Genomic DNA, 14731 nt, shown 5'->3' on the forward strand with positions numbered 1-14731 from the left:
AAAGGACTTGCGTTGCTCAGGCTGTGCACGATGGCTCGTTTTGATGGACCTTTGTAGATGAATCCACAAAAACCTCTGTGAAGACACTGAGGGCCTGGTGCACGTGCGGCTTTCTCCGGACCTCCTTCTCCTTCTTTCTACCATGGATCACAGAGAAAACCAAAATTCAGTGACGACAAAGTTGATGTGTGATTTGGGCATTAGTGGTGGGGACGTGTGTGTGTTAGTTGGTGCGCTGTAGCAAAGCGTGAAGTACTCGTGCGGTGATACGGCGGCGTGCACATTGCGATGTTCCCCCTGCTGATGCTGCGACGGTCTGAAATGATCCTCATGCCGATAGTTATGACGAGACGAGGGGTTTCAAAACACCTGGAATGGAATATGGACGCTGAGTGGGGGATGCCATGTCATCTTTGATTGTAATATTGCATGGCTGTTTAATCTGTACCCATAAATATATATATGTGAGGCAACGCGCATTCTGGTTTACACCTGCTTCTATTAGGTGCAGAATTTTGACCGCAAAACGGAGTTGCGCTTCCAGGGGCGGTTTCTGTACATACCGCCGGATACATAATTAGGCGCAACCCCTGCATTATCTTTATGGGGATACGCCCACTTTCCCCTTGACCCTCCTGTGAATGCATATGCATGCACGCAATTTGCCCTTTTCAGTTTCCGCGACAGGCAGTCTGCGCTTTTACCTCAGTGCGCCGCATGTTTGTACCTCGGCGTGCTTTTCACGCGACGTTGCGAAAAATACGAGTGGATGCAACGGCGTTGGTACATGAGGCTGTGTTATATTTGGATATGTTGCAGTTTTTCCGAACAAGACCTTTTGCTTTTCTTTGAACAAAATGACTTCATCTCATTACGTTGCATATAATAGCATCACAATCTAATTCAAGAATAACGCAACATTCTTTTGACTTTCATTCTCACACTTGGTTGGGTTTGTTCATTAAATGAATGAGCGAAGAAGCGAGCACCCAGGGTAAGACCATGTGATCTTAACTGTCAGTACAAGACTATTCAGAGAGATCCTGTGTTGTGCAAGTCTCATTTAGCAACATTTTTTGGCCAAATACAATGTCACCTCCTGCATCTTGTTAGAGTATTTATCTAAAATGCATAAAGTTAAATGCATTTTGCTCTACAAAACACTGGCCATTATCAACCAAAGTGACTTTGTGGCTTTAAACTAAAGATGTCTTGTTTCCGGTCTAACCAATCTCCGAGAGCAGATCATTGCTCTAAACAGATGTTAAAAAGTGGGTGTTATCATGAGCTGCTACACCCACCACGGTTGAACAAACCTACGCTACGGCGGCCGGGCTTCAGGGTCTCGGGGGGCCGACCGCTGCGGCGGCCGTGCCTCGTGGCGGGGGGCGCCGAGCTGTGCGGCTGCGGCGTCGTCGCGGAGGGGGGCGCCGAGCTGTGCGGCTGCGGCGTCGTCGCGGCGGGGGGCGCCGAGCAGTGCGGCTCCGGCGTCGTCGCGGCGGGGGGCGCCGAGCAGTGCGGCTGCGGCGTCGTCGCGGCGGGGGGCGCCGAGCAGTGCGGCTGCGGCGTCGTCGCGGCGGGGGGCGCCGAGCAGTGCGGCTGCGGCGTCGTCGTGGCGGGGGGCGCCGAGCAGTGCGGCTGCGGCGACGTCGTGGCGGGGGGCGCCGAGCTGTGCGGCTGCGGCGTCGTCGTGGCGGGGGGCGCCGAGCAGTGCGGCTCCGGCGTCGTCGAGGCTTGGGGCTCCGGCCCAACCCCTGACCCCACCCCCCCTTCAAGGACCGACTTCCAGGCGGTCACAAGAGGGTGGGAGGGAGGGGTCATCGTCGGGGGCCGTGGGGGCGGGGAAGGAGACTGGACTCTGGGGGCCGGAACGGGCGGAGACTGGACTCTGGGGGCCGGAACGGGCGGAGACTGGACTCTGGGGGCCGGAACGGGCGGAGACTGGACTCTGGGGGCCGGAACGGGCGGAGACTGGACTCTGGGGGCCGGAACGGGCGGAGACTGGACTCTGGGGGCCGGAACGGGCGGAGACTGGACTCTGGGGGCCGGAACGGGCGGAGACTGGACTCTGGGGGCCGGAACGGGCGGAGACTGGACTCTGGGGGCCGGAACGGGCGGAGACTGGACTCTGGGGGCCGGAACGGGCGGAGACTGGACTCTGGGGGCCGGAACGGGCGGAGACTGGACTCTGGGGGCCGGAACGGGCGGAGACTGGACTCTGGGGGCCGGAACGGGCGGAGACTGGACTCTGGGGGCCGGAACGGGCGGAGACTGGACTCTGGGGGCCGGAACGGGCGGAGACTGGACTCTGGGGGCCGGAACGGGCGGAGACTGGACTCTGGGGGCCGGAACGGGCGGAGACTGGACTCTGGGGGCCGGAACGGGCGGAGACGGGCGTCTCGGCGCAGGAACGGGCGCTGACGGGCGTCTCGGCGCAGGAACGGGCGCTGACGGGCGTCTCGGCGCCGGAACGGGCGCTGACGGGCGTCTCGGCGCCGGAACGGGCGCTGACGGGCGTCTCGGCGCCGGAACGGGCGCTGACGGGCGTCTCGGCGCAGGAACGGGCGCTGACGGGCGTCTCGGCGCCGGAACGGGCGCTGACGGGCGTCTCGGCGCCGGAACGGGCGCTGACGGGCGTCTCGGCGCCGGAACGGGCGCTGACGGGCGTCTCGGCGCCGGAACGGGCGCTGACGGGCGTCTCGGGGCCGGAACGGGCGCTGACGGGCGTCTCGGCGCAGGAACGGGCGCTGACGGGCGTCTCGGCGCAGGAACGGGCGCTGACGGGCGGCGTCTCGGCGCCGGAACGGGCGCTGACGGGCGTCTCGGCGCCGGAACGGGCGCTGACGGGCGTCTCGGCGCCGGAACGGGCGCTGACGGGCGTCTGGGGGCCGGAAAATGCCCGCTGGTGACCTCCCCTGAGGTCAGCGTAGGGCGGCGAGGGCGGCGAGGGCGGTGACCGGAACGCTGCCCGGCGCCTGCTGGCGAGCCGGGGTTGGCGTTGCGCCGGGCAGCCTGCTTAACGCTGCGGGGCCCACCAAAGGCCAGACGGGTTCCCAAAAACAGGTTCACAAAATTGAATCCTGCTGAGTCCTTTTGTGGTCGTGTCATTCTGTCAAGAACGGTGCTGGAGCAGGCGGAAGCAGGACTCAAATGCAGAGGTTCTCGATCAAAAAGTGCTCTTTATTCCTGACAAAACCAATAACGTGCTCCAACAGCGGGGAACATATAGACAATGACACGACACTGGACAACAGGCACACAGGGCTTAAATACACAAGGGAGGTGCAGGTGATTGGACACAGGTGGAATCAATCAGGCAATCACAGGACAAGGCAGGAAGTGAAGTTACCCAGGAACACAAGAGACATGAAAACTACAAAATAACACAGGAAGAGAGACCAAACCGTGACAACAGTAGCATTGCAAAACAGTAAGAGTCAACTGAAATGACTCATGGTGTCAAACAGTTTTTCCTTTGAGAAGCTTAGCTTGGATTTGTTTCGTTGAAAGTCTCCTGGCTAAATAGCTTCTTATTCAGTGTAGAGACGTAAGCGTCTGACTCTCGGCAGGAAAATCAATCATTTATTCCTTTACTATAAAGAATGAATGATTCTGTCATGTACAACAGCAGTTTTCTTTGCTTCTCAGTGTTACTTTACTCACAAAAGCAAAGCTGCAAAATGTCTTTTCTCTTTGATCTGACATTATTATATTAAACAGGTGCATCCAGTTCCACAAGCAATCGAAAGCGAACACACAATTTCACTGTATTCTCAATAGTTTACTTAGAAATTTTTCCATGTTCCTGTAATGCGTGTGTTGCCTCCAGGATCAGTGTTAGTCATTAATCTGAGTGGTTAATGGATATCAAACCCCTCCGCTTTTGAGCTTGCAGTGCAGTAGGGGACTTCACTGCCGTAGAGGCTCAAGGGAACTTCGGCAGCAGCGTCCCAACAACAGCAGGGGGAGCAGAGGGGAGGAAACAGGAGTCTAAACTCAGCTCTTAAACAGGAAGCCTCCATGTTTCTCCCATTGTTGTGTTTTTATAGACTCAACTTCCTGCCTGCCCGACCACCCCCGTTACCATGGTTGCAATCCCAAGGTTTATGGGATGGATTGTAGTGATGTGCACTATGAAAAAAGCTGATACCAGTCCCTGTGTTCCAATTGAATGGTAAACGGTAGTGTGAGACAAGTTGTTGTGAAACTGGGTTAAACCTTAAAAGGCCTGCAGCTGTGTTGTCAGAGGTTTTATGTTTCATCACAGCTTTTTTCTTAGTCTGCATTTTAGTGCTTAGAGGCTAATTTAAAATACATTTAAACAGCATTTTAAAATGTGCACGCACCCTCCTAGATGCGATCCTTCCACTTGTGTGGATTTAATGATGAAATCTAAAGTGTGTTTGTCGGACGGCATCAACAACTACGGAGGGAGGGAGGGGGGAGAAGAAGAAAGAGAAGGAGTTACAGAAAAAGAGGATGTGGCCGACAGTAAAAGATGACTGGAGGGGAGTGGAGCTCTCTGTCTAATTATAGATCCTGCTGTGAGCTGGCTGAGGCAGAAGTGCTACTAGGGTTTTCACAGCCGGATATTTACAAGACAGAGACACGGGTATGTGCCTCCTGGCTTCAATTACCATATTCTACCTCCGTGGGCCCGCGTGTACGTGTGCGGTCGGTTTGTTCCTGTGGACGTCTGCGTCTCCCAACGGGAGGTGGAACCTGTTGTATAAAACTGAGTCGCACTGTGCGCTAGAGGCCTGCTGTGGTGCGCGTCGGTGAGTGAAACAGTATGAAGTATGAGTATGAAAATCTGACCTGTGGGAGCAGGAGGGGGGGAGGTGAAAAGAGATAGCCTCACACTCTGTGGGTGCCGCTCACTCTGAGTCTACTTCTCCTGCTTTCGCAACAGCATTTGTTTTAGGTGCACCAACACAATGCAAAAGTGTGTGTGTGTGTGTGTGCGTGTGTGTGTGTGTGTGTGTGAAAGAGAGCTCGGTGAACTAGATGTTTATGGAAACTCAATGAGTTTGGAAACTGGACCGACGCTGTATTATACATCATCCTTTCATTGTTACGGTCTCTCTCACACACACACACACTCACAGATACATCCATGTGCACAGCTCTAATGCTTTCTCTCATTTTGTGATTTCCATACAGACGCAGACTTTAAAAGTCCTGTTTATTGTGAATAGAAAGGTCCACTGTGGGATCTCTTGCAGGAGGCCAATGACATTGGTGTGTTTGTTATTGCATGGGAGCCGTGTCTGTTTTTTGACCGCTGCTATTTTGGGTTTGTTTAGTGTCCCACTTGTTTGTTCCTATGAGAAAGCCGCTGTCCATCTAAATGTTGCATCTATCTTTGAGACATCTTGTTAGCAAAGGCTTATCCTGTTTCAGATGGACTCTGAAGTGATTCATCCGTTGTTTGTTTTCTCCACAAATCCCTGATAAATTGTGGCAGTATTTCAACAAATAGCAGGAAGCCTAAAAATGCACTTTCAGCATAAAGTTCAGGTTTTGAGTTTCTGAATCAGGAAGTGAGGAATAGTGAGATCCGGACAATATCCAACTGTACACGTTGTTACCAGCTAAAGAGGAACGGTTAGATTTAAATTCTGGAGGATACAAAATGTATTCTTCTCAATCAACAAGTATGATCCCACTTGTGGCAGTGTCTGCCTGTGGAACCTCTGCCCTGTGCCTCCATTCGCTCCTTTCCTGTGATTTAGTTTTGTTCTGGATGATTCTGGGCGTCAGGATTTGGGCACCGTGAGGAGCAGTAGATGAGCAGCCCGTTCAAATTCCCAAGTAGTAGAGGAGAGACAGTGAATATTAGAATGGAATTTGAAAATAAGAAAGTGAAGTTTTTTTTCTCAGAACACTTGAAATACAATATCCCAAAAGGTTATTATGGAATATTCAAAAAGTGATTAAATACCGCTGCTTAGGTTTGTATTTAATCGCTTTGATATTGTGCTCTGCTAGAACAGTAATACCCATTGCTGAATGAAGTGAGACGTTTAATCATCAACTGTCTTTGTGATTCATTGATTGAGTGAAAAATGTATCTAAACATTTGCTGGTTTCAGCTTCTTAAATTTTATGAATTTACTTACTACAAAAGCATTGCTTATTGCTATTGCCATGAATTGTAAAAGTGACTTCAAGAGCTGATCATTTCACATCCAGCCCGACTGCTTCTGCTGCTGTGTGTTATTTCTTTCATTATTTGATTTATTAAGTGATTATGCATCCTCGCTGGCTAAAGAAAAGCCAGACTTGGGGCTTCTACTTTGTTTGCTTAAGTCAAAGTGGGAACTGCTTTTGTTGGCAAAGAGTTGCAAAACTTTGCTGTAGACTTAGACAATTAATCATTTGAAGCGGACTCTCTCTCTCTCTCTCACACACACACTAATTAGTAGAATTAATATATTAGTCGAGGTGTTCCAAGTACGTGAAGCTGTTTCCTTGTCATTGACACTAATAGGAAATGACTGACATGTTTCTTCTGCACAGGGACGTATCAGGTTGCTGGTCACTCTATGCATATAACCTACTCCACACATACACACTCACACACACAAAGGCTTCATAAAAACACAGCTGCATGCCACTCCACGCATGAGGCGACCGCGACAGAGGGGTTGATGGAGATGGAGCCGCGAGGAGGACACTTGACTTTCCAGACTGCGACCTTCACCCCTCTTTACAGTTTCGTCTTTCTTCTTTTGTCCTTATGTCTTACTTACTCGCAGACATCTAGTAACTCTGCGGCTTTTCTCGAAATGGGCTTTGAATCATTCAATTGCACTAACCGCCTCACAGATAAAGGTGGTGACTTCTCCATCGACTGAAAGTAGCTGTCACCTCTAAACGCCGTCGTGTGATTTAGTCACACTCAGGCACGCAGCGCCTCAAAACAGCGAGGAGGTGTTCGGCTATATTTGGACGAGTGTCAAGACACAAAGAGGTGGCATCTGTACGCAGCCATAATCCGACAGAGCAGAGTGTCTGTCACCAGCGGCCATGCGTTGGCTGTCAGCTCCCTCTCTGAGTGACCGGACCCATGGGCGGATTGCTAAAGATTGTGGACCAACTCGCCTTTCTTGTCTTTCACTTTATTCTCCTTCTTTTCAGTCTGTTCCGTCCGGGTTTACTTCTTTTGATGATACAGTTTTAAAGGAGGGGGAGGGAGAGCTTTTTATATCATTGACTAACTTGTAAGACAAGTCCAGAGTCTAAATGGGTTTAAAATAAAAGGATAGAAGGGGGGGGGGGGATTAATTATGTTGTTCATTCACTTCTGTCTATCCCGTTCCCTCTTGAGTAGATATCCTCGAGGTTTCTTCCTTTTTCTGTTTCCTTTTTTTCAAGCCATCGGAGGAAGATTTTAGTATTTGTGATGATGGGCAATCAAATCAAATTGAATCCGTAGGGTTGTCAGGCACGTCCATCAATGAGACCAAAAACCTGATCAACCTAATCTCTTGCATGAATTGGCACAGTCCCAGCAGTCCAGACCACACTGTGTCGTTGGTGATTTCCAAAAGGACCCACTGCCACTCCTCCACAAAGTAAACCTGGCTTTACAGTGCATTGTTTCAGGAGAGAGAAGAGTACCCTCAAAAAAATGCGATTGCGATTCAGCTAAAGTCAGAAATAGAAGTGAAGAAAGAACACTTTTGGTGTCTGTTAAAACAGAGAACTCAATAGCTCATCATCATGTTGTCTTTAGGGTTATGTATCGCATCATTTGTGTGTTTATCTTTGGTATGTCAGGAGGTTGACCTCTCAATAACAATAACTTGTTTGTATAGAGAAGCTAGATACAGAATGCAAAGACATTTATCTGCTTTTAAGGCTTTTGTTTGGTAATGGAAAAGTTAAGAATAACTAGACGAACGTCTTTAAACACCAACATACGATTGTCAGTTTTAGTGTGACAAACAGCCCTGAGACTGTTGCTCAGGTCTGTTTACACCCGGGATGACGGTTATAAAGAGGAATTCTTTCTCAAACCTGAAACTGAATTTCCCAGAATTTCCCCTGCGTCCTGACCCACCACAACAATAACACGTTTTGCGGCTTTTACATGCAGCTCATTTTGGATGCTCCAAAAGAACACGGTAACAAATAAGACGTTTAATCTAAATCCGACACAGAATCCCCACCACGGGGTCAGAATGCGCTGTTGGTCCCTGAGAGCGGCATGCAGATGTAATGAACTGCAACGGAATATTTTTCTTGAAGAGAACTAAAAACATTAGAGCCTACCATTACTTGGAGAGACTCAGAAGGGAGACTGTGGAGGGATTAACGTGGTCGCAGAGGCCCAGAGACTAAACCACGACATGGTTTTTTAGACTTGAAGTAATGTTGGCTACTGGGGAAACGTGTCATTATCAGCTATTTTAAAGTGGTCACAGAGATTGCTCCTCAGCCGGAGCACCAAGCTTCACGACAAAAGCCAAAATGCACTCACTGGTGTTTTTATAAACCGGCCTTTAAAGTAGTTAGTAGCTTTACGGTTGCCCGACAAATAGAAAAGTTTGTGGTGGGCCTTGTGGACACGAGGGAAAAGTCTTCAATGAAATGGTGACTGAGAGTCAGTCAATAAAAGCCACTTCACATTATTACCCAAGCAGTCATAGAGCCAATAATGTTACAAAATCACAGATTTCCATGTAAAATCAACACAACACAAGCCGGTTATTCAACATTTGGAAATTCTGAGGATTTATTACAGTTGAGCTTTGCTGAGCGATAATGGCCATAATAACAGTCATTATGTGATTAAGCCCCACATATTAAAACTCCGAAACCATATTACATCCTCCTTGTTTAAAATCCCTTCAATGTCTCTTTTCCCAGCACTCAAATTTACATCTATTTACTTTTACTAAACACCACTGTGCGTCCCTGTGTTACACGGTGTGTGTGTGTGTGTGTGTGTGTGTGTGTGTGTGTGTGTGTGTGTGTGTGTGTGTGTGTGTGTGTGTGTGTGTGTGTGTGTGTGTGTGTGTGTGTGTGTGTGTGTGTGGGCGTGTGTTTCTGTGTCGAAACAAAAGGTCCTGTGTAGGTAAATGTTGCGAATGTTTTTCTATTTATAACCCTGGGGAAGCAAAGGATAAGAGACACTGGTGTTCCCAACGGTGAGTGTGCCCTGTATCATCATTGTTTCCTTGTTTAAGCATGTTCTCCTCTCCCTTTCCCCAGAATAATAACTTTGTTATTACTTGCTGTCATTGCGGAGAATGTGTGTGCACAACTAGTTGTGTGTGGGTGTGTTTGGGTTTGTTTGCCAAAGGATTTCTGTCATTCCAGCAACGTTTGGCATTTAAACTGTCCCTCCATTCGTACCTCCTAATATGGAGGGGTTCTGACACGGCGCGCACACACACACACACACACACTCAGTGCAATGTAAGATTAACCCAAACATCAATGTTAATGAGACCGCAGAAACTCACACGCTTGTGTGTCTGCGTGCACGCGCACATCCGCTAGTAGAAAGGATGCCAAAAACACATCCGTCTTTGCTGTTCTGTTTCATTGCCTTTCACCCATTTCCAGTGCTGCTGTTGGCAACGAGCCAACCCCCTCTGTGAGTGACATTTACTTCACACACTGCAGCCCGACATCTGAGCACCAGGCGCAGCAGCACGGAGATGATGTCACACAAAGTTATTTCAAGGCTTGCTCTGTGTGTGTGTGTGTGTGTGTGTGTGTGTGTGTGTGTGTGTGTGTGTGTGTGTGTGTGTGTGTGTGTGTGTGTGTGTGTGTGTGTGTGTGTGTGTGTGTGTGTGTGTGTGTGTTTAAAGTTTTGGTGAAAGCGTCAATGGAGTTTTGTGCATTCGGGTGTTTACTGAAGCCTGTGTGTACAGCTGTGTACGAGTGAGCAGCATTTGGATGTGGCGATGCGAATGTGAACAGCTGCGTTTCTGTGTGTCTCACCAACAGAAAAAAACACCCTCAGCCTTTTCCCAAGCTTTTCCCTTCGTACATCTTGTTTTTAGCGCTGGATGAGACAATTTTTCCCATTGACTCAGCCATGCAATGCAAATAAGCCTAACAGCATGCAAAGAGCATGGAAATGTTTGTGTGGTAGAGATGGTCTGAGTACACTCGCTATCTTGTCCCTGTGTGATGATACTCAAGATGTAACTTCACTGTTTTCTGACTTGGCAGGTTTTTAGCTAACTATCCGGAAAAAATATTGATAAAAATGATTGTGTAATGTTTTCAGGTGATTTAACAGTGTTAAAGTAGGCATTAGCTCCTTACCTTTCGAGCCAAATACTATTTTAATTATGAAAGTTACAATTTTTGTAACAACAGTCTGTAAAAGGACGCTAACTCCGGTGAACTAGCCGTGCGCTGCTGTAGGCATGACCCGGACGGACGTCCATCGTCATTGTAAACGTTTGTTTTTCACGGAGATTAAACCATCGATGCTGACAACGTATCCGGGAACTCAATTCTGGCCTTTCACTATAAGATATAAATGTAAATATTTATATATATATATAAATTGTATAAATAAATTGTATCCTGTATATATATATACAGGATACAAAAAACAGAAACAGCGTCAAATTACGAGTGTCCAGGTCAGGAAACAGTGACGTTAATATCATTCATATTTATTTAAAGATTTTATTTTTTATGGTAAAATTTGATCTGGGGCTGGGCGGTAATTGATATCACTGTATTTTGTGATATCCTGGCAGTATCACGGTATATGGCGGTATGTCTTTACGAGTAAACACATTCTTTCATTGGCCAGCAACTTAGCTCGTTAGCGTGCTAGCGGTTGTTGCTGATAGTGTTTCCACCAGTGGCAATATCAGCGGCTCCACAGACTTTGGGGGTGCGCGACTCGGCGATCCCCCCCCCCCCCTGGTGATTCCTCTCACTCTCGTCGGTACTTTCGCTTCATAGCTGGACGCGGGGGGGGGGGGGGGGGAGGTTCTGGTTTCTCTGGAGCTGCCTCGGCCATTCTTTCAAATCGGCACTCCGCCAAGAGACCCGCCTTCCTCTGACTGATTGGTTTGTTTTAGGTTCACGGCCCATCAAACCAACGATGGCAGCTAGTATTACCCATTCAGGGGCAGAATAGAACGAGTCTTCACAGAATTCAGGTGGGATTATTTGCACGGGATGCTGCATTGAAGACAACTCGGGAAATAAGGGACAAACTCCGTCCCGTATTGATTCAAAACGGGACGTGCGATTTTATTCTCAAATACGGGACGATTCCGTATTTTAAGGAACGAGTGGCAACCCTATGTGTGTTGTTCATTGTTGTTATGAACAGAAGACAATGAATTGTCTCTCGCTTGCTGTGGAGCGACAAAAGCCGTCACGGCCATGCACCGGTACGACGGTGTGGGAAAAATTCCTACCGGTTCAACCGGTATCCTGCCGAGCCCTGCTGTAGAGTCATTGTGGTAATCTAATTATTTAGAGCTCCATGTGGTGCTTGTTGGAACTTGGTTGGGGGTTAGAGAGCATGAAACTCATCTTTCTACCTAGTTTTCTCAGCAATAAATCCTTTGAATAAACGTTGATAGTAAAGTAGAATACTTTCAAGGCGACTGTAGTGAGGTCTAAAAACATAATGCACAAAAACATGTTGGTGCTGGAATTTTAACAGAATTCAGCAGTGTTCAAGTTTGACTCACTGGAAATTACGATTGTTTGTATTAAAAAATCATTACAGACTTCTAAGTCAACCCAATCATGTATGCCAGGATTCTTTTCATATTATTTTACTTGCTGAATGTAATATATTTTCCAGGTAACAGGTGTGGCTGCTAAATAAAGGAAATCAGCTAATTGTTTTTTCACCTAAATTGACTCTAAAGCTACAGTCCAGTGTTATTAGGATAAATAGAATTAACCCTAGTTTACTCGGCTGTCTTAATTCAACTCGTCAAGCCTGCTTGTGTAGAGTCTGTTTGAGTTTTACAACTGCAAAGAATCTGTTATACGTAATATAATTTTTACATGCACTCGTTGTTTTGGGGGGGGGGAAGAGTTTTTGTGTTCATCGACTGCTCTTTATGGGGATGAACAAACTGACGGCCCCCCCCCCCCTTTTCCCAGAGTCCTCGGTGGCAGTGTCGGCGTCGTGCGTGGCCTTGTTTCCCATGGACCTACGGGTGGGAGAGCGGGGGATGCGCCCTGGCTCGGACACTGCGCTTCTCACCCCGCTACACCCGCCTTTACTCCTCAGCCCGTTCTCCCCTCAGCCTCGCACCTCGTTCTCCCAACAGCAACTGCATCAGCATATCCGGGTAAAGGACCAAGAACGCTTCGAACTGCCGGTCACAAATACTTTCAAACAATGTTATGCATCAGATTCACTTAAAAATGGGTCTTACGTGAGCATTTAGATAGTATTTTCTTTGCTAAAATGTGAATGTGTTTGTTTGGTGGGGGGGTAGTTTAATATGGAGCAGAGGAGGCGAGAGCAGGAGCACCACGAGAAACAACAGGAGTTGCAGCAGCTGAAGCACAAAGACAAGAGTCAACAGAGTGAGTCAATTCACACACCTTCACTCCCACATTTAAAGTTGTAGTTTTAATTTAATTGAGCGTTTCATAAATATATTTCCACAACTAATCATAGTTTGTAATAAAAGTAATAATAGCCTGATTTTTGAATTGTAGCCACAGTGGAAAGTCGCTGCAAGAGATCAAAGTTATCTTTATTGAACAAGGTTTTTCTATTTTCCAAACTGTTTGCTTTGAGACGAGGAGCTAAATATAACCTGATAAGTGAGGCTTCAACAGTGGAGTCAATTATAGCTTTAGGTCTGGGCACACAAAGTCCCTGGGTCAATATTGACTTGATCACTCGGAGCACCTCCTGTCACCTCCATGTGCACACACAGAAATATCAGCAAACATGCTCTCAAAGAAACCCGCCACCTTCCCATGCATCAAAGACCAAAGCATCCATACTGTGCAGCATGCATGGCGTACATGTGTCTGCAGAAACTTTTGTTTAGTCTTTACGGCACCGTCTCCCCTTGCTCCACGTTTAATAATGAATCCGTTTTTTAATGGTTGTTTGTGTTATTGATTGACAGGCGCAGTGGCCAGTTCTGCGGTCAAACAGAAACTCCAGGAAGTCATTCTTAAGAAACAAAAACAGGCGGCGCTGGAGCGAACTAACTCCAACACTCTGACAGCAGCTCCTGTAGCATACAGGTGAGCCGAAATACACAAAGACTGTGGGGCAATATCAAACACTACATATGCATCATGCGATATATTGATAATTATTGCCATAAATATTTGATTCAGCTCTAAAATCTGTTTTTTTATGTGTGTGGTGTGATGATTAGCCGCTAATGGTTGTGTGTCTGGTTTGTATACGCTGTTTATTTTTACCAGAAAGCTGGGCCCAGACCCCAGTGCGCCCTCCCACACTTTGGTCTCGTCGCCGCCACAGCCCTCCTCCGATCATTCAGAAGGAACGCCGCTACGTCGAGCAGGTAAAGCATGCACGTGATGGAATTATCTACTGACAATGTGTCGGTTTCTACTTTTCCATTTGAATGTCAAGTCCTTTTGACCATCAACTTTTTACACCATAATCAAGTCAGGTGGAATCAGTTCTTTATTTCAAGCTACTGTGGCAAAACCAATAATACTTCATTTCCCCTTCTTTGAGCACAGGCTGTCATGTGCTCTGTCCATGTGTATGGTCAGTTTGCGTATATCATACTCACCAACTGTAGTTGTATCTACTGTTTTGTCACATGTCCATTGACCTTTTACTTTGAAGAGCTTTAGACATATCTGATGTGGAAAAGCGAGTGTGAAACATAATATTAAATACAAAGCAAACTATTTAGCTGCTTAGGCCACACGTGTGATTTTCCTACTAAGTACTTGACATAGCTTCCTGCTGTGGATTATTGAAGCAGGTTGAATTGTCAACAACAGAACGTATTAAACCATTTCCATTTAATTGCATCAAGTAACATTCCAAATGTTGCTCTATATCGTCAGCGTCTGAGCCAAATCTGAAGGTGAAACACAAGCTGAAGAAACACCTGAACACCCGCAAGAGCCCACTCACCCGCAAAGAAAGTGCCCCGGCCACTGTCAAGCATCGAGTACCTGACACACTGGGTAATTAGAGTCTCACACACATGAATGAGAGAGAAATGCTGTTGTCTCATGTAATTTTCAGTGAGTTAAAACAAAGGTCTTAATTGTTTCCTACTATGTTTGATTAAGCAAATGATTCACTGATATGGTCTAATGTCAATATGGTACAGATGCATAATCTAAAGTCACACACTGCTTGTCTCTCACCAGACTCGTCCCCCAGCAGCAGTAGCACTCCAGTCTCTGGCTGTAGTTCTCCTAATGACAGTCTGCCCAATGAGAATGGGCTACTGCCATCTGCAGGCGGCCTCTCGCATGAGGTGAGCAAACACACACACTCACACACACACACACACACACACATATTATGTGGTTGGATCCTTTCAGAATATTGCTCAAGTAAAACAAACTAAATCATTATCTCAAGATGAGCTGACATATAATAAATGAATACATGTTTTAATATCAATTTTGACCATTTGTATTGATGTTTTGAGAAAGTACAGTACCTGTACATTAGAAATTTAATAGATAAACAGAACAAATAGAAAACACTAAAGCCAAAGGAAATACTTCCTTTTTGCCTTTCAGACTGGCT

The 14731-nt window shown here is 47.2% G+C and overlaps 1 protein-coding gene across 3 annotated transcripts in view; it reads left to right on the plus strand.

Moving 5' to 3' along the window:
• hdac7a (histone deacetylase 7a) overlaps positions 1-14731 on the plus strand; it is a 54631-nt gene that overhangs the window by 23308 nt on the left and 16592 nt on the right. For 2 of the 3 annotated variants that reach the window (XM_037479638.2, XM_037479639.2), the window contains exons 3-8: positions 12115-12305; positions 12456-12546; positions 13104-13224; positions 13411-13511; positions 14032-14154; positions 14344-14453. In XM_037479638.2, coding sequence (XP_037335535.2) covers positions 12115-12305; positions 12456-12546; positions 13104-13224; positions 13411-13511; positions 14032-14154; positions 14344-14453 — 737 coding nt within the window. Of the gene's footprint in view, positions 1-4507; positions 4779-12114; positions 12306-12455; positions 12547-13103; positions 13225-13410; positions 13512-14031; positions 14155-14343; positions 14454-14731 lie in introns of those variants that run through there. The other variant, XM_037479640.2, reaches the window with a different exon arrangement.

Source organism: Pungitius pungitius, chromosome 1 (assembly GCF_949316345.1).
Source record: "Pungitius pungitius chromosome 1, fPunPun2.1, whole genome shotgun sequence".
Taxonomy (NCBI): Eukaryota; Metazoa; Chordata; class Actinopteri; order Perciformes; family Gasterosteidae; genus Pungitius; species Pungitius pungitius.